At 45.9% G+C, this 20,146-nt stretch overlaps 1 protein-coding gene across 1 annotated transcript in view; it reads right to left on the bottom strand.

Annotated features, from left to right (window-relative positions):
- Positions 1-1,554: 1,554 nt before the first annotated feature.
- kremen1 (kringle containing transmembrane protein 1) overlaps positions 1,555-20,146 on the bottom strand; it is a 39,735-nt gene continuing 21,143 nt past the window's right edge. The window contains exons 3-9 of the mRNA XM_023812371.2: positions 19,701-19,792; positions 9,709-9,833; positions 8,126-8,279; positions 6,869-7,201; positions 4,993-5,187; positions 4,694-4,778; positions 1,555-4,331 (exon numbers count right to left, since the gene is read on the bottom strand). Coding sequence (XP_023668139.1) covers positions 4,184-4,331; positions 4,694-4,778; positions 4,993-5,187; positions 6,869-7,201; positions 8,126-8,279; positions 9,709-9,833; positions 19,701-19,792 — 1,132 coding nt within the window. The 3' untranslated portion in view covers positions 1,555-4,183. The remainder of the gene's footprint in view (positions 4,332-4,693; positions 4,779-4,992; positions 5,188-6,868; positions 7,202-8,125; positions 8,280-9,708; positions 9,834-19,700; positions 19,793-20,146) is intronic.

The raw sequence follows: 20,146 nt of genomic DNA, 5'->3' as shown, positions 1-20,146 counted from the left end.
ATTAACGCATGTTCACAGCCCTGGGAATGTATACCTTCCCTGAATGCTGAAAGTGTCGGGTTTTGTTTTTCGGCTTGTTCATTGATTGGGGGGAAGGTGCATTTCTTGGGTGTCACCAGAAACCAGGGACATTGTCATCATTGTCGAGGTAATCACAAAGTGATCCAGTCTGAGACAGATAACCTTGCGCGGGCCCTGAGATGGCCAGCTCTATGGTGTGTGATGGGAACCTGCGCTACCTGTTTGCCTCGGCGGCGCAGGGGACACAAAAGTCTCCCCGATCTTTTTGTGTAACAGAGGGTAAAAGAGGAAGGTCTCCCTGACTCAAGTTACAAACTGATAAAATAATAGTACGCCCCAGTGGACAGGACAAAAAGAGCAGCGGGGCAGAATCAAAGCCAGGGGACAAGAGAGGGGCGTGTCCAGACAGCAGCTTCGGGCTGCTCGGCATATCTACCTTTAGTGAAAGAGGTATCGACTCTCCCCACTGTTTAGCATGAATAGACTTTTAAGTGTGTTCTTTTCTTTATATTAGCTTTCATGTCTGAAAATATCGGGTTAGATAATTACAGGACTTCGAACTGGGGAACGGGAGCAGAGAGTACTCTGTTCATCAGTGCAAGTGACTCAAAATGACTTTTAAGAAAATCGATGACCAATTTAAATGTTATCACGTATTTATTGATGGAGATGTTTTGTGAAGTTTTAGTCTCCAGACGTCAACAAAGTGTTCTCTCTCTCTCTCTCTCTCTCTCTCGGCTATGTTAGGCAACATACTCGTAAGCACCACTAGGTGGCGCGCAAGGACCGCGTCACATTGTTACTTTTTCTAAGAACAAGAATTACAAAATATTACTACTGACAAGGGCGTAACTGGTTTGAACATTGAGGGGGGGTCGGGGGGTGAGGTCTCCACCCATTCACGGGGAAACTTGATTATTAGGCTGGATCCATTCGCCGGTTTTGATTTACGCACATGTCGACTGATCCTAAACATACTTTGACCATCGCTGTCTTGCTTCAAACTTTGTTAGGCGAAGTGCCCAAGGCTCGGATTCAGTATTGACGGTTCAGTCATTAATCCCCAGAACATAACTATCTGGAACAGAGAGAAACGAATCTTAATTACATGTTTATGCGTGCAAGTAACGAAAAAATATTTCCTTTTGGAATAATCCCGGGTTGCATATTGCAGTTGAAGAAGCACTTATTCCATTATAGAAAGCACACTTTTGTTGTTTTTGTGACACTCTTGAGGAAATACCAGGATCTACTTTAACAAAGGCTTTACACAAGTGAAGTCATTTTCATGTAAATAAATCAGTCAAAAGATAGATGAAACTAAAAAATGAAAACGACGTGGATGAGTATTTAAAATGATCATTATAACTTGTGCAGCATTGGCTTATTATCGTTGATCTTGTCTGCACGTGTCTGTAATGTAAAAATACATGTATGATGCTGTAATACATAAAACAATTTTCTTTCCGGCTTCAGTACTCTTCACCTGCCTGTTTTTGAGACGAGAGCCCAAGGAAAGGAAACAGCAGAAAATAGACATAAGAAACATGCGTGTTTATTTTACATTTAGAGCACTTTAAATAAAACTACAAATGTACTTCACTTATATAAAAGATAGATTATATCCCATTCACATCCAAAATAATAATTTACTGCATAAATTAAAAAATTCTATTTTATATACAATTTTACGAAAACAATATTTTACTATGTATTTTCCCCTTAATCTATACCTTGATCTTTTTTTCCTGAATTTGAAACTTTTTAAAATCTCATTTAAAAAAATGAATATTTATTATGAATGAGCGGCTTTCCATCTGTCTTGCTTGAAAATCCAAAATAGTCATTCTACTTATGTCTAGAATCACAACATTTTCAGTCTTGAAATAATTGACGTAATTACAACTCTGATAATAAAACAGTATCTCAATCACACAGACTCGTAGATAGAAAGAAATCATCTGGATTAAAAGTAACGAACCAGAAATATATTGTATATTGCTATGAAAGCTAAGAGCTCAGGCAGACTCTCCTACTGGGCAAAACAATTTTTCCGCAGTATTATCTCCAGCCCATGCAGGATTTACCGATCCTATCAGTACGCAAATCGTACAGCAATCAGATTTTGTGAGGTCAAATTAAGTGCGTCTATATTTTGGTTTTTGAGTAGCCGGCCGACTAAAGCCTTTATTACAGGCGAAGACACTCAGTACAAATGCTTTCACCTGATAAGTGAGACCGGGTTGTTTTACTGCATCCTGAAGCGGTTACCTCCCACACTGAGCCATAAATTAGGGCTTCAGACATTTCTGATGGAATTTATGGATGCATTAAGTATGCATAAATGTATTATGGATGCATGACGCCGCCACGGACCATGAAAAACAGTGTTTTAAATACCCATACTTACAAACATATATTAAAAATAAAAAAACAATCGCGATATGCACTGTTTAACAAACGTCTCTTATCTGCACGGTTTTTTAACTTTAACGCTTTCAGCGTGAAGGCTTCTGAGCTCGTCCCTGAAATTCGGGAACAATTCAGGGAGGTGTGTGTGTCTGGTGTTCCGTGAAATCAGGAAAATCAGGTTGTCGTTAGACAGAATGAGCTGCAACATTTAGAGGTACTGCTAGTTACTTCTGAACAGGAAGCTCCTTTAGTCTGTTAGAGATGTGAGCAGTAGATCTCAGACTGGTCATTTTGGAATGCATGTGTTTTCAAGCACCAGAGCCTGGTGCATAATAGTCTTATTGCATTATCATTAAATAAATAACCATGTTTGCTTGGTAGATGTGCTTATTTATTTATATGGCCAAATATGTGCTGAAGTAATTTTGCCTAAGGGTACAACGGATATCTCCTTAGAGAACCTCCCAGCCGTTAGGCAACCAGGTCAGATACCCAAATATCAGGCCAGCACCACTGCCCAATTTATGAGTCCAGGAAGCTAATCTGCATACTGTCACATGTATCAACACTGCATCTTTAGTAAAAAAGCAACATTTCAGTATATTACATGTCTAAGTCTGTCTGGCATAAGAGCAAGGATAAATGGTGCTTTGAGTGTCAATAATGTTGGTCTCTTCTGATATTTACATGCTTTTGCAAAGCATTAGCACTGTCACACAGATAAAATTTAAATAAATTAAGGGCATCAATGACAATAACTCCCAATAAAGAAATATCCAGACTGGTAGCTCAGTTTGTAAGGCACTTGAAACCCAGTCCACCTGAGGTGGAGGAAACAAACTGTCCCAAGGAAGTCTGAACAGATTTCAGAATCACCTAAATGAGGTAACTGCCCCAATGGACTCATGCCTTTTACCCGCAAATGTCTCTTTTTTTTGGTTTTTTTCCCCCAGTCTGGATGAAAGTTTGTAAGTTTCCTCCTTCCACAGGAACCCCAAACCAAACAGAAATATCACCCAGGGAAAAGAGCACGCAGGACATGTAATGAGACGTAACCTACATGGAGAAGACTGACATTCCCATCATGGCGGTTCCCCTTTGTGACCTTCCCATCATGGTGGTTCCCCTTTGTGACCTTCCCATCATGATGGTCCCCCTTTGTGACCTTCCTATCATGTTGGTTCCCCTTTGTGACCTTCCCATCATGGCGGTCCCCCCTTAGCGACCTTCCCATCATGGCGGTCCCCCCTTAGCGACCTTCCTATTAAAGTGGTTCCACCATGTATGATATTGCTTTTTTTCCTCCTGTCAATTCCCAGCTGTCCAACCAGGGCATTTGAATAAGAGCCTTTAAAACAAATCACAACCAGAACCGGCTCTAGGGTATGGATGAGGCCCTGAAAGGTCAGCATTTCTGGATGAGGGTGGGATTTGTCTGGCAGGGGGGGAAACCATGTCCTTGCCATGACTACCTGTGCTTAGCTAGCAACTGATTACTGTCTGGGGTCCAGCGCGATGGCACCAAGGTCCAGCAGTCCTGGTGGTCATGTGTTGTCTTCTCTGACCTCTTCGCTCGGCCAAGTCTGGTCACCTCATCCCCTGCCAGCTGGTCGGTTTCTGTCTTTAGTCACCTTGTGTGGTTAATTTATTTATTTTTTACGTGTCCTCCACAGCAGCTCCCAAAAGACTTGGTCCAGAGACCCGCAGAAGCCTGGGTTGGGGGTAGACTGCAGGTCGGTTTGCCCCTTCCCTAGTTCCCCACCAGGGGACTGAGGTCACCGTGGTGATTCTTCAGCTTCTTCTTGAAGAAAGATATGGTGGACGGCCGGTAGAAGATGATCCAGGGCTCATTCTGGCTGCAGGCCTCAGAGCTGCTGATGGAAGGTATGGTTGGAGATCTAAACAGGGCAGGAAAAAGGACAAGTAGGTCAAGACCTTTGGGTCGTACCATCTCAACTCAGAATCTTGCTTCTCCACAGTGATGGGAGAAGGTCACTTCTTGTTAGTCATGTTCCCTATTGGTTAAGAAGGATGATGATTGACCCAACAGCAGATCCCAAAAGGCTCATTTCCCCATCGGTCATAAACTACACCCTGCCTCGATTCTGCTTTAGTTTAATCCATTGTGAGGTTACTGTCAAATGCTGTTCAACTGTCCCCCAATTAAATGTTTTTTTTCTATTTTTTCTGGTAACGTGGGCTTCAGGGAGACACAGCCAGCTGTTCCCCAGCCACACCAGGGAGGGAACACTGCACTTACTTGACAGTGATGTGAAGGAGTAATTTTGCAATCATGGCTATGACCGTCAGAGTCAGAAGGGCAGCCAGAGCGTAGATGGTCCACACTGCGTGAAGATGGGAGTGGAAATGAGATCAGGTTAGGCACCATAGTCAACAGGTATGCAGTGAACCAATGAAAAGAATAAAGAGAGAAAGGAAATGAAACAGAGAAATAGACATGAAAACTGAAGTAGGAACAATAAGCTTTTGATAAATGAGGGACAAATATAGCTGAAGGGCACAGGTGTGTGAGCCCAGCCCTGCGTCTGGCGCCCTCACCTGGCATGTTGTGGTCAGGCATGGTTGGGCTAGATGTTATCACATACAGAATCTGGGAAGACTGGCCAGCAGTGCTGTCATTGGACTTCCCTGTGACACTCTCCAGTGAGGGCTCGGCTGTGCTAGCCGGCAGGCTCGCCTCCCCCCCCACGCCCTTGTCTTCCTCCTTAGGCCTGGGCTCTGGGGCCTTCAGTGCTGAAAACACACACACACACACACACAAAACAGGATTCAGTTTAATAAGTTCAGTGGTAACTGGGGACTATGTGAACTGAAATGGGAATGAATTATGAATGAATCATCCAACAAGAACATCTTATATTGGTGAAAATGCATCCATAAGATTTAATATTGCAGAAAATTAGCTTGTTGAACAGGGAGCAGTAGGGCAGAATTGATAATTTAATGAAAATAATACTTATAAAAAATTCAAGCGGGCATAAAACTCAAAGCATTTTTAGCCATCCATCCATCCATCCATCCATTTTCCATTACTGGCTCTCCAATGCATGGTCACAGCCAACTAATTTTCCAGACATTTAAACTTAAATATAATATTCTAACAGCAGGTCAACAAGCAAATCAGCCAAATGTCATCTGGAAGCCTTGTCCCTCCCATGAAAACATGGAACAGGAAGTTAATAGAGCTCAAAAAGTGTGGGCTGTGGACGCCCGGGGGCCAGGGTGGACAGAGATTTTTCGAATGACCTTTTGGCACCTTGGGAACTTTTGGGAGCCTTGAATGTGGCAATGAGGGAGAGAAGCCAGACGACGACCAAACGGGGAGACAGACTAGGCAGCCATCGCTCGCATTAACTGCAGCACATGCATGGACCCGAGAGACAGCGATAAGACGCCTGCTTACCTCCTGACTCTCTCTGATTTTTTGGTACCAATGATGTAAAAAAAAAAAATTCAGGGCAGGTTTTTGCAAGACCTTCGGGAAATAGGACCCAGAGCTAAAAAGGCAACCCAGGTGTGACACCCGCTCTCTAGTCATTATCATCCTGCAGAGCTGAACTGTATGACCTGTAGACCCCCAGAGAGAAGGTCCTTCAGGGTCTCCTCAGAGGCCTCCAAGCCAGTGCAACAACAGCACCTCAAATACTGTACATAATATATGTATCTTACTACAAACAACAGTATCACCGGTTTATTGAGGCTGATAAATTTGCAATTGTCCACTAAACTGATTCTCTATCTCCCTGCTTCATAAACTGAAGACATATATTTGCATAGATTATGTGTATGGAGATGTATTGTTAAATGATAAATGGATTGTAAACATGTAGATGTGCAATGAGGCTTGAAGTACAGTTATGATGAGACTGTCAAACTGTCAGTGCCTAGAGGCTGCAGTCACAGGCTTATAAGGGGACTTAGACATCTCCTATGGGAAGCCCTTGATAGGATTTGATCCTGAGTAATGAGGAAATGGCAGATTTGGAAAAATACATGCCTTACGAGACACGTGAAGCAGCTTAACAGCGACTGGGAGACGCATAAATAGATTAAACATGCTAGGAAATGTGTGAAGAAGGTGAGGGCTCTGACTTCAACCCAAAGGTCGCTGTGAAGTTCACTGGAGAGAATTTACTGATTGTACCACTGCACAAAGGTATTCAACTTAACATGCTTCAGTAAAATCAGGTATTTTGGGAAGGATAGACCCAGATAAATTGTAAATTTTGTTTCTAGATCAGTGCTTTTCAATCCGGTCCTCGGGCACCCACAGAAAGTCCACGTTTTTTTCTCCCTCCCAGATCCTGGTACGAAAAAGATGTGGACCGTCTGTGGGTCCCAGAGGACCGGGTTGGGAAACACTGTTCCAGGCACTATTCTAGTCAGTTCTAGACTAAAAAACAGAGCACATTACCTTGGTACAGGACAGCAAAACCTTGGGCTTGATTGGTTCTGTCCGAGTAAAAGTAGAGGATGACAAAGTCAGCGGTGATGTTGATCGCGGAGCGTGGTGGATTTCGCCCATCAAAGCGAGCCACCACATGATTCGTGTGCCCATCCAGCAGCTCCACCATGTCAGTTTGGTCAATGATTTCGAAGAAGGTGAAGTTGAACAGGATGGCCGAGGCGCCCGGCACCTGTATGGTCCAGTAGCAGGCCCGGCCTGTGTTGTAGTTGTCTGGGAAGTCTGGGGAATACACCACGGCGGAGGGGGAGGTGTAGTTACCCCCACAGGCCCCCACACGTGCTGTGGGGGAAAAATACTCAGTATAGGCAAGGAGAACAAGTGCTACCATCAGACATTCCAGAATGCGGGTCATGCTGCCTTCACGCATCGGAATTACAGCAAATATATTACAGCAAATACAAGTCATCAACTAGGAATTCACACATGAACTCATACTTTCGAGTGGGAAATTCAGAAATGACTTTGATACCCGAGTTCTTGAGTTGGGAAGACCTTCAACTTTTCAACATGGCAGATGGTTCGTAATTGTTCATTTTTTAGCAATACAGCTATTGCTAACTGTTGCTTGTGTACATCTGCAGTCTGTGTACACTTCACTTAATATAAAACAAAGCTATTTGCTATTCTCTCCATAGTTATCAACTATCACATTAGCTCACATTAGCTAAAATTTTGCACTTGCCATGTTTTGGTTTTTCCCTGACAGCGAAGCATTTGAATACGGCATACTTGTAAATCCGACTTCATAAGTGGGAAGTAGGACTTTCTGAGGAGCACATGAAGGCAGCATCAGAATCCTTTTATTTGGCAAGTATGAAAAGGACAAAGAATTCGTTTTGGTTCAGGTCGTGACATAAGGAAAAACATACAAGCAAGACGATATTAATGATGATGAAGAGTTCAAACAGCTTTGGGATCTGCAAAAGGCTTATGAATTCAATAACAGTATTAAACTAGTTCATTACTAGTTGTTAATTCATATGATCAGCTCACGGACTTAAAGATCCCAGATAGGGTCTAATTAGCGACATGTGAAATGAAGCGATGAATTATGCGTTGGGGAGAGTTAGGACAGGCCCCCAAACCCGCAGTGCCTGTGCTCCATCGCTGGTTTGACTCCCTTCCCGTTGGGTGAAACAGGTCAGTGACTGACAGCACCCCCACCCCCGGTGGGTTCGGAAGCCCCGTTCGCCCCACACTCACTGTCGAAGATGATGACACGGCCGTCGCCCCCGCAGGGCTGGGTGTGATCCCCGAAGCACACGTGGTTGCACTCGGAGCTGGCCGCCTCCCCGTGCAGACGGTAGTCTAGGTCATTGCCGCAGAAACAGGCGTACCCCGATTCCATCCCTGCAAGCTAATTTTTGGTGGGGAGATGTAGGGATTACTGTCCGTGTTGACAATCAGTCTCCACATGGACAGTCTCCCTGTGCATCAAACACATCACTGGGTCATTTCTTACCAGTGAGAGCCCCTTTCCGCACCCTCACTAACATACAGGCTCTATACTGGGATTATCATGGTCCCCAAAACAGGTTTTTGAAATATATATGTCTGACTATTTGAGATTTCCTTAAAATGCACATTAATGAAAAATGATGGATAGAAGATGGTATAGGGATATATCTCCATACTCCTGATGTTCTGTAACTGTATTTCTACACTGCATTTCTACATTTCAAATGTTCCTAATATAGTTGGACATGTTTGGCCACAGCAGAGAGCTGGATGCTCGAGGGTATCTTTAAATGCAGCCAGCTCCCCATGTAACTGGAAAATTACTTGCAGATCAATAGGTCAACATATGCTATGAAAAAATGCATTGCACTACACTTAGCTTGCTGCTAGCTTTAATTAGCTTCATATGTCTATGTGTCCATTTCAGCATTCTAAGATATTTTTTTCTGAATTCAGGTATAATGCCATCATGCATTGGAGTGTGTGTTTGCGTGTGTGTGGGGGGGTGTTATGTATATATTACATTGTGGTGACCAAATGTCCTCACAATGTATAAAAATCTGTGTACGCAGTTAAAAAATAAAAATGCCAAAAGACTTGTATTTTGTTTGGATGCTCATGGTTAGGGTTAGGGCTGGGTAGGGGTTAAGGTCGTCATTGTTGGGATTGGGGTTTTTCCTGTAGAAATGAATGGATGGTCCCCACAAAGATATGAGTACAGGTCTGTGTGTGTGTGTGTGTGTGTCTGTGTGTGGCCGTTTGGGCATTTTTATGGCTCCCATGCCTGAACAGGGCACAGATTTGACTCTTCATCGTCAATCGCAGTTAATGGGCTGTATGTACACTGGAGATATGAGCTAAAAACCAACGATGTGAATAATCGTGTGAAAGCTGCAGCTGAGGCTTTCTCTGAAAAAGGCAGCATGTGCCCTATGCGCATTCGATGCCGCCCTCTGATAGCCAATGCTGTTCACCAAAACTTATCTCCCAATACAAAGATTTTAGGCTGTTCAAAATGTCAAAAACAGAAAATAAATCTTCACTTCCAACAATGTGTCATCTTAGCACGCTTACATAAAGTCATTGTGATTCGGAAGAAACTAGCGCATTGTGTATATTGGTTTTGGTTGTTTTGCATATCACCTACGATTGTGCGCATTACATGGACCGTAGGGAAAGCTTTCATAAACAGATATAGATCTGATTCGCCGAATGAGTGTTTTGCTGAGAATTGGATTTGTTTGATTTCCTGCTGTATTATTCAGGAAAACTGCCACTGGGCCTAAAGTTTGCCGTGATTCACGGCCACCCTGAGTCATTCTACTCACCTTGTACTTCTGCTTCCGGCAGAAGCTGATGCAGTTCTGGATGGTGAGCTTGTTGGACGTCTCGCTGGTCCCCGTCAGTGTTGGGGGCTCCCCGCTGTCTGTAAAGCAGCCAAGGCTTCCGGGCACTGTTGGAACCAGAGGGGAGATGGGCGTAAAGGCAGGACCATGCAGAGGAAGGCCGCATTCACGATGGGGAGGAATCTTCTTGGGGTCTCAGTCACATTCTGTCCCCTGATGCTTTTGGGGTTTTTAAAAAGTCTTCTTGCAGCATGAGTCACGACTAAAAAGCTCTCTGTTGGCCCACTTTCAACGCTGACATGAAGCGTCAGATTGGGACTTGTCCACAGAAACCGGAACGCGTGTGTAGATGGAATGTTCTGGACTGAGCTGCAATTTTTGTCAACTGTCACCAGACAAAAGGAGAGGTATTGGGGGGTGGGGGACCCAGAGGCTCACAGAAAGGCCGCTGGAATTTGGAAAACGTATGCCGTCGGGCCGATTTCGCATGTCCTGGGACCCGAGTCCCCATCCCTTGGTATCAGGGACGGAGGACCTCCCTGCAAAGTGTGCCACTGCGTGTCTATAAAGCGGCTCTCCAGTCCTGATTGCACCCTTGCTGACGGGGGCAGGCAGATGAGAACGACCGGCGAATTGCCTCAGGGATCGTAAATGGGTGTCAGAAGATAGCCATTCCCAATAAGGTCGTGCTGGGTCCACCCAAATAAATGTAACCATCCCCCAACCAGAAACAGTATGTAGTGATTAAATCTGTAAGAAAAATCTGACACTCGCTCCAAACAACCTACTGGCGCACTGACCTGGTGACCCAGTGATTCTGGGTTCAAATCTCCTCAGGGCTACTGAGGTTTAGCACTCAGACCTAAAAAGCCCTACTGTCAACTTTTTCATTTTATTTATGAGAGTCTATTTTCTTTATTCTTATCAGGTTTAAAGGTGCAAAAAATTCACTGTTCAGTACATTCGGTGTGTTTTCCGTAGGCGGGAAACATAAAGACATGTTTTTGTTCCAAAACCCTGGTCAATCGCGAAGCGTTAGCAAACTCCCCGACGAGGCTTCAGCCACATCCCCAACCTCTCCTGGGCGGAATCACATTATGGTAATTTAATTCTTACTCTCACTACTAAATGAATTTGAATATAAAAAATAGAATAGAGCCTGCTTCAAATGTGCCTTCTGTTCTGTGGACATAAAGTGCCCCCGGGCTGTTTTTTCAGCATTGCTGTGGTTAATGGAAGGAGTGACACCCACCGCGGTTGCCGGCGCGACTTTCGCAGGGATGACAGGTGGAACGTGATACCGAAACCTGGCTCATTAGCGCCCTACCTGTGAAAAGCGTCCCGCACCGCACATGGGAATGCCGAAAGCAGACACCCATTTTTGCGTCATTAAAAAACAACAACGGCAAGCCACAGGAATTTCACCGTAAAATGTGAAAGGCAACGCGCGGCATGCTAACAGGGTTAGCGGGTTGCTAACACTCATAGCTACGTCGCAGACAGGTCAGGTTCTGCTTCCCCCTCTCTGAACTATCTGTGCCTGTCACTTCCCTGGATACTTTGGGCCTCCCTGAGTAAATACAGTGAGCCACTGAAGCTCTGTTTGTCTAAGGCTGGGGCCGCTATAGGGCGTGGCCTCACAAAATATGGGTCTGAAACGCTTTGTTGGACGATAGCACTTTCACACCATGTGACTCCAGTCCAGATGGACGAGCGACATCCTCTCCTGATGGTTTAAGTCTGAAGCACCACCACATCAAACAAAAAAGTACCAAGTGGGGAGCTGGAGAAGGTGCTCACCTGGGGTGTGGGTGACGTTAGGAAAGACACCCCACTCCATTTATTTGGCATAAAGGTCAAAAAGTTCTGAAAATTCTTGGGGGGGGCGGGGGAGTTAAATCACTCCCTGGAATACCATGCTGCGTGTGAAAGCTACAGAGCTGCCAAAGACAAGGGAAATACCACGTTCAGCACCCCCCCCCCCCCCCAGTTTTCATACAGCCGTGGCACACGATTAAACAAAAGAGTGTTACGACACTAAGGCCTCTGAAAATTAAACAAAAAAAAAAATAATGAGGGCACAAATGAAAGAAGGGAGAGAGAGAGAGCAAAAGAACAGAGGGAGGGAGAGAGAGAGAAGGCTGCTATCAAATAGAGGCGCAGTAAACGGAGCGACCTTGGCGCGTTCCCCTGCGGCGGAGCATGCCCACGGCAGGCCAGCACTCTCTGTTATTAAGGATAGATCATTACAGGCATAAACCGCCATGACATCCGGTCAGACTTATGCTGAGCGATACCTCCACTTTTCTTTCAAGTCACATCTACACCAAACTGGCCTCCCGCCCATGCCACACCCAGGTGGGGTTGGGGGGGGGGGGGTAGTTTGGATGATGACTTGTCAAACTTAATAAAAAACCCCGTCTTCATGTCTTCCAGATCCTTCCAGATCCCTGTCCCCTGCAGCGAATAGCCGACTGCTGAAAACAGTGGGCTTGCTCGGGCGAAGTCAGAGAGCCATGGTGGGAAATGGCTCTCGCAGGAGGCACCAAGAGGCTCACCGTCTCACGATGCACCGCTAGCCGGCTCGAGGCGCAGGTGTGATGGCCCGTGTCGCCTTGGCTCTGCTTCACACCTGCATCTTCCTCTGTTAGCCGACACAGAAAAAGCTTGTGTACCAAGAACAACACGTACTGTAAACATGCCCTGAAGAACTGCACGCACAAAGCAGAAAAACAACAATAATCATTACAAGAAGAATCAATCTTTATTTGAAGTACCGCAAGAAAGGATCAGCTTTGTTTGCTTAAGCAGTTGGATCTTCGAGACAACCAGGCTTTGCCTTCGTCATGGTAACTCCGGTGTTTAAGTGAGAGTGTTTTTAATGTATTGAGTTACACAGGCTTGGTTTCACTGTGTCTCTGGACAACAACTCTCCCTCTAAAGAGTCCCTGGTGATGTCACCTCTTACTGACCAAGCATTTTTCAGGTACGGAGCCTTCCGGAAGAACACCCGATCTGCTGGGGCTTGGGCACCAATGCGAAAAACATACAATGACGCGAACGCCTGTGGTTTTCCACAAAAATAATGACATCACCGCATTATAGTGCTTTTTAACGCACGATAATGCACTTTTCTGTCTAGCTTTGGTCGGCCAAACGATCTGAAGGGGTCCCCTTCCTTCACAGGGTAAGATTTCAAAGGAGACTGCAGCCTGCCTGTGCTATGTTACAACATGATCACGTCTGCAGGGATCAATGCCTCCGCTGCAGGCTCTCCAGCTCTGTCTAACGTCCTAATTAAAAGGCGGCGGGGGGGGGGGGGGGGGGGGGGGGATCTGCTTCAAAGGCCTAATTAAATGGTTAGCAAGACAAGCAAGTGACAGAATCTAGGAAAAAAAAAAACAAAAACAGTCCCATCCATATGGACTGGTCAAGGAAACCTGGAGCCGCGGCTACTGGGAACTCTGGTGAGTTCCTGAGACTCCAGCCTAGCTGACCCCCACTGCTTTTATTGCCCACCTGTCAGCACCTCCCACCAAACCCTAAATATACTCGTCTTGGTTTATTTTCCTTGGGAACACACCGAAGTGCATTAAGGAAGAATCATATTTCAGCTTCTGTGGACTGGGAGTACCAACACTGTCTTACTGGAACCCGAATCTTCACTACTCTGTCAAAATGGACAAAATATAGCTGTTCCTGGGGGGGTGGGGGGGGGTGCACTGTTTGCAGGGCTTCTGTAACAGACGTGTAAATCTGACTGGCTGGTTTACGATCTACATGCTATAAGCTACAGCAACATGTGAAGCAAAAGGCAAATTTGTTCCCATAAATTTAATTATGAGAAATTCACAATTGGGTTACTTATAGAATGGCACTTCACTGCCTTTGATGTCAAATAATGATAATTAATTACTGATGAAAAATTGCTATTTAAAGTTGACAGACAGACAGATATTGAATGAGGGTCAGAATGTAGTTCCCAGCCATCAAGCCTTATTAACTGATAAATCCTGAAAACACAGCAGCCTTTCAATCAGGATTTTGAGGCTCACAGCTGCAGTACTAAGCTTGATGCATGTCTTTTATTTAAGAGTTTTACCGCTGTTTAAAAGTGAACACACCCAGTGTGGGCAGTGCGAGCAAGTCCCCTAGGCAGCTTTTGTTTTCACTAAAAATTGCTGTTTCATTCTTCATGCACCCTTGCCAAGGGAATCCAATGACTCCAGAGGCTCCGTGCTTCCTGTACGACCAGGTGTCAGACACGGCCGCCGCAGAGGGAAGCACATCCAAGCTGTAGATCCTCTCAAATCACCTTCCCCCTTCATGGGGAACCAGCTTGGCGACGGGAATGGAATTACCACAGGGCAAGTCTGAGCCCCACCCTGGTGGGGGGACACTTCCGTTACTGAAGGTCGTCCAAACTGCTCCCTGCGAAAGTAACCTGTTCTGTCCTGCCCTAAGCGATGGAGGTCTAACTCCCCAAACAGTCAGAGGAGCAACAAGCTCCGACCTCGTCTTTTAAGGATTCTACTGGACTGCACTCGGGCACTTTTCACAGAATGAATGACATGTTTAAGCAAAGCGCCTATGGCATGCAAAATGATTCGTTAGTGATTAAACACCATGGCTATATTGGGTAATCCCTTAGCTAGAACAACCGGTTGGGACTGAGATACATTGTGATAACTAACTGGGGCTACCCCCGTGTAATGGGAGACAGTGTCCCCCCACAGCGATGGTAGGTCACCACAGACCGACACGCCACTCGAACATTGTACGACACTGAGAAATGTGCCCTCTGTTGTTTTCATAACGACATGACTCAAGGCATCATACGCCTCTGTTATACTAAACCGCCTCGACAAGATAGGGATCCTGTTGATGTTTCGTTTTCTCTCTCATTGGGGCTCCTTTACAGCATTCTTTTTCGGCTTTCTTTCTTTCTTTCTTTTCTTTTTTTTTTTACCTGCCTGCAAACTAGAGTAGGGTTTTGCCCCCAGGCCTAAAGTTAAGGGTCTCTGGGGTCAGAGGGAAACCAGCTCAGATAGGACCAGGCCCGGTAGCTGGGGCCCGGTAGCTGGGGCCCGGTAGCGAGGGTCTCAGCCAGTCGACCTACAGCATCTGCACCCATGTCTGGATCACAGTTTCCTCGGCGGTTTAACCAGATGGGGCTGGTGTGGCCTGTTTACGGTGTGATCCACTGAATGCCGTCGACGCTATAAAGCCTTTTCACTGAAAAGCTTGCCTTAGAAGCATATGGAAACCCCACAATATACCTCTTGGCTGTGTATCCAACTCCTTTTAAAGGATATAAGACAAACTGGTCTGTTTCCTTGCTCATGACACGCTGTGTAGCTTGCTGGCATAGGGATTGTGCCTGGTTACAAAGGTTGTCGGTTTGAATCCCATGGCTGGCAGCGTAATCGTGACCCCAGCTGCTCCAGGGCTTCTGGATGCTTTCTGAGCATAAGCTTTTCTTGGAAAAAGCATGTAAAAGTGACCAGCAGGTTCTCCATAATCCCGGGGAGCCACACAGACCACCTCCCTCTCTATCAGGTCCAACTTCTTCTACAGCTAGATTGGTGCTTCAAAACAGCCGACAATAATCACCCTCCCCCTCCACTCCAATGTTAAAGGGAGGAGTTTATGGAGAAGTAATTCCCCTTCCTTACAAGCATGCCCTCCATATTCTGTGTTGTGCCTTTGAGGGCGCGTAGAGAGCACTGGTGCTAACATTTAATTACCATGATCGCATTTCAAAAGCAAAACACTACCTTCATCTCACCCTTGTTCCCCTTGTATCCATATGCTGACTTGTCAGGCTCTTGTTAACTACACTGCTGATTAGAGGCCACAAACAGTAGCACCACGAGCTTGACTGATTAATTCTCAGCTTCTTATTCTTTAGGCTCCATCTTTAAAACAAACCAAATGCAAATTTCAATACTACGAAGGACAAAACAGCGATCCAAGGTGAACCAACAAATCCAATGACCTCAACTTAGAGAGGATTTACATAAATTAGCTACCGTGACATTCACAGATAAGAAACTACTGGAGAAGCAATGATTAGTCACATAAAACAATTATTAAAACTAGCTAATGCTAATTTCTTGTAACGCTGCTGGATGAAGCTTAAAATAAACATATTTAAATCAAAAGCATTCAAACGGCGTCATCAGATAATCACAGTGCAAAAACACTGAATATATATAATATAAACAACACCGGTGTTAGTTTCAGTAAAATAAAGATAATCCAAACTAGCTCCAGGCTAAATTATATGAAACAAAATGTTTCTGACTTTTTTGCATAATCCAACATAGTTTCAATCATAAATGAAGTTAGGAAGCTGCTGATCTGGCTGCCGTGACACTTACGGCAAACGAATCACTGTCGGACATACAGTACCAGTCAAAAGTTTGGACACACCTACTCATAAAAAGGTATATTTGCATTATTCTTTGCACTGTAGAATAATTATAATGACATCAAAACTATAAAATAACATAGATGGAATTATGCACTGATCAAAAAACTATTAAATAAAAAAATAATAATTTGTTGGGCAGGTTGGGGCAGCTCTGTGGGTTGGGACTCAGAAGGTTGCTAGTTCAAAACTGGCATGATCCCGCCATTGGGCCCTTGAGCAAGGCCCTTAACCCCAACTGCTTCAGGGACACTGTCTGACCCTCCTGTCCCCTTCAGCTTCATGAGGTGCCTCCTGGGATGCTTTCCCTGCAGTCCTGAAGGAGGTCCCACATATATGCTGAGCACTCATTGGTTGCTTTGCCTTCACTGTCTGGTCAAACTCCTCCCAAGCCATCTCTGCTGTGTTTAGGTCAGGTGGCCAGGTCATGTGATGTGACACTATCGCTCTCCTTTCTAGGCGGTTTGGCGTGTCCAAAGTTTTGACTGGTACTGTATCTCTGTATCTGTTACTACTCCATCATCTCCTATAAAGAAGTCAAGAGTACATCTGAGTTCTTCCTTCCCTTTCCTGCAACTCCTTCTGGAAAATTTACTGCTAATCACTGTCAAACTCATCGTGATAAAGGGGTCTATAAATTTTGATTGATTTATTGAATGGGAATGTATGCATAGTCATTTCTGTGAAAAAGCAATCAATTTTCATGGTCCCACCAATCATGCAGTACAGACAATATATACCTAGCCTGGAGTTCATTTGTGGAATTTTTATGGCAAAGAGATTTTATTTTTTTTTGATGATTATTCCTCACAAGCTCACAAAAGCTTTATTGCAGAATCTTCCAGTCAGAAAAGGTCATAAATTTCAAAAAATAATAAAAATAAAACTTGTCACCAAAATGTGCTACTGTGCACAGCAGGTATTGGAAATAGGTTCTTAGGAATGAAATGACTGTCAGATTTAATTCCGACAATTGAATAAACGAATCCGGAACCTAGGAACACAGCACGGACTTGAATAGCTAAATTAGTGAGGCTGCTGAGGCAGCTGTGGTATACATTACCTGACTCGCCTCTAAAAACTGGCCTTCCACTTTTCTGAGCAGCAGTTTTCCAAGGTATTCCATCATATGTTTTGTCTGCAGTGTTTTAATCACAGTGCGAACGGAAGCGCGTCAGAAGAGCAGCGAGGTGTGGATGGAAGCCGCTTAGAGCGGCGGGGACTTTGCTTTTCAGGCTGCAGAGATCTGCTGCCTTTGTGAGCAGAGGCAAAGGGCCTTCTGTTCGGGTCCCTTCAGAAATGCTCCCTAACAATTAGCCAGTAAAAACCTGTCTGTTCAATAGGATAAAACATTCTGCAGCTCGTCTACACTTCAATTGTTGGGTATCAAAGGCGCACAGGAAACAGATTATGAACGGACCGTGAGAGAAACCCAGCAGAGACCCAACTGGGAGGTGCCGGTCCAGGATGGCCCAGTGCACAATCCCGGGCTTTGTCCTGGGGGAGACATCGCCGCGATTTTCTCCCGAGACACGCGAGTGATATATCAGGCTCATTGTTTACAGGCCATTAAACTTGGACGCCCCGGAGGGGGACAATGAAGCACCGCCCTGAGGAAAAAAACGCGAAAGCACCTAAGTCAGCGTCACGATAAATCAGTGCAGAGATTAAATAACCGTCTGTTACAGGCCCCAATCTACTCTGCTCCATTAAGAGTGGAGGGGGGGCTGGAAAATTTGTCTGGGACAAAAGAGTGGACGGCACTGGGCCATAGCGCCTGGGGCCCAGAGGAAGAACTGGTGCGTAAAATGCAGATGAATAAATAAAACAGCCATGATGGAGCCCATGTGGAGCTCCGGAAGGGGGGGGGGGTCACACGGCAGTGCCTGCTCGAACCCAGACACAGAAATGGGCAAGGAGCCCCCAGAGAGGGAGGGAGCGACAGATGTATATTTCTTTCAAAACAAGTCTCCGAAATAAACAAGTGTCCCAGCAGCTTGCTGCAGGCTTGGGGTGGGGGGGGGGACACTGGTGTGGAGAGGCAGTGAAATTTGCACCTTACGGCCGCGGAGGGATGGACACATACAAGCCGAAATGGTGGTACACAACACAGTTACGCAGTCAGAAGCAAATCAGTAGGACAAGACCTTATAAAATATATGGTCATAAAATATAATGAGACTGTATTACAGGTACCCTGTCTGATGAATTTGTGACTAGTATATGGGAAATATATAATTTTTTGATATTTTATTTAAAACGTTTGACCCTGACATGTCCATGACAGCGTGACATGACACAGTGAGGTCACAGTGGCAGGAACATGACGGGCGGCTAGGTAAAATGTGTGACCTCGATTCTCCACAGATAAGGAGCCCCTTAATGGGATCGAGGCGGGGAAATTGACATGGCTCCCCTTCAGGGACAGCGCCGCTCCCGTAATTGCGGGAAATGCAGCTGGCATCCCGCAGGGCTGCAGAAAGGGACGCTTCCGCAAAGTAGGTCGTCCGTATCCCTCAGCGCCCCCGAGGACGAGGCCCCAAGCAGCCGTCACTGGGGACGTCCCATTAGTGTCTCAGGCGGTTTCCAGGGAGACAGCAGGCTAGGCTAGCAGAGTGACACGCTCAAACGGATGGGTGGGTGTTTAAGGGGGCGGGGCAATGCCAGACCTCCCAGAAGCCTCAGTGCCTGATTTATTGAGGTCCTAATTCATCAAAATGTGCATCAGTTATTCCCCCAGGAAAAAAGACAAACAAATAATCTGTAATTTTTTCCTGATGACATTATGCTATTTGTAATCTTTGGATTGCATTAAATGTATATTAAAGGTCTCATCACTCAGAGAGTTAACCCTTCGCAAATCCCTTCGATGGACCGGCCTCCGTCTCTCTGGCACTCGCGGGGTAGAGCTGTGTGATCATCTTCGCACGCTTTCCCATGATTCCACACAACGCCCTGGAACGGGATCAATTTAATCAAAAATGACAGTGAAGGCATCCTGAGGTGAAAAGTAATCTTATGGGCGTGATCTCTCGATGGAATCCGGGGGGGGGGGCATGGGGAAGGCGGACTCTGGTGGGGGGGGCGGGGGTGTCGCTTTGCTGAAACCTGGCTGGGTTCATGAGCAGCTACAGGGGAACACGAAGGTATGGAGTAGATGGGTGGAGTTGGCAGGTAAGGAGAGAGACACACCCGCAAAGGCCGTGGAGACCGTTAGACTGGGGTTAACACGCACAGGCACTCCGAGCGCAACATCAGAAGTCTGGCAGGGACGTGTCCGGGCACATCGCAAACAGCGTAGGTGCGGTAATCAGAGGCACCTTCCTGTTCACCATCGCTACACGGCCAGTCAGAGCAGGCAGATGAAAGCTTCAGAGCTCACAGACACAAACACCTGCACGCCTCTGCTTCTAAACAGAACTGCGATGGCTCCCCAAGCAGCCAGATGCGAAGGAGAGGACTCTCCAGAAGATGAGATTCCCAGAGCTTGTGGGGCCCAGCTCTGGAATGACGTGTGGTGGGCGCCAGGTGACCCACTTACTGCGGCAGGTGGGGATATCGCAGTACTTCCAGTAGATTCCGTCTTCGTGGTCTGCAATGTAGCACCAGGGTCTGACGTCACCATCTGGGTTCCTGTTGGGGGGGCGGGGTAGAGGAACCACATAAATGAGTCACTGTCACGGAGAAAATGGAGTATATTTTGCCTGCCCCCCAACCTATCTGCTAACCACTCGGATACCTTATAGGGGTTCGACCACTGGTGTCAGTCATGGCACTGGGAAAGGCTAAAGAGAGGCTCAGCTGCCCCCTAGAGCACACCCCCTCCCCCTAACAAATGCACTAACATGTTCCAGAAGCTCCGTTTCTGTCTTTGGGGAACGGGCAGCAAACTCCAGGAGCTATCAAAAGGCAAGAAAGACACCTCTGCACTCCCCCCCCCCCCACGCCGTGTAATATAACACAGCATCCTAAAAGGCCCCATGGCTT

This window comes from Paramormyrops kingsleyae, chromosome 2 (assembly GCF_048594095.1).
Source record: "Paramormyrops kingsleyae isolate MSU_618 chromosome 2, PKINGS_0.4, whole genome shotgun sequence".
In the NCBI taxonomy this organism is placed as follows: Eukaryota; Metazoa; Chordata; class Actinopteri; order Osteoglossiformes; family Mormyridae; genus Paramormyrops; species Paramormyrops kingsleyae.
Note: the sequence above shows the minus strand (reverse complement) of the source record. Positions and strands in the feature narration are given on the sequence as shown.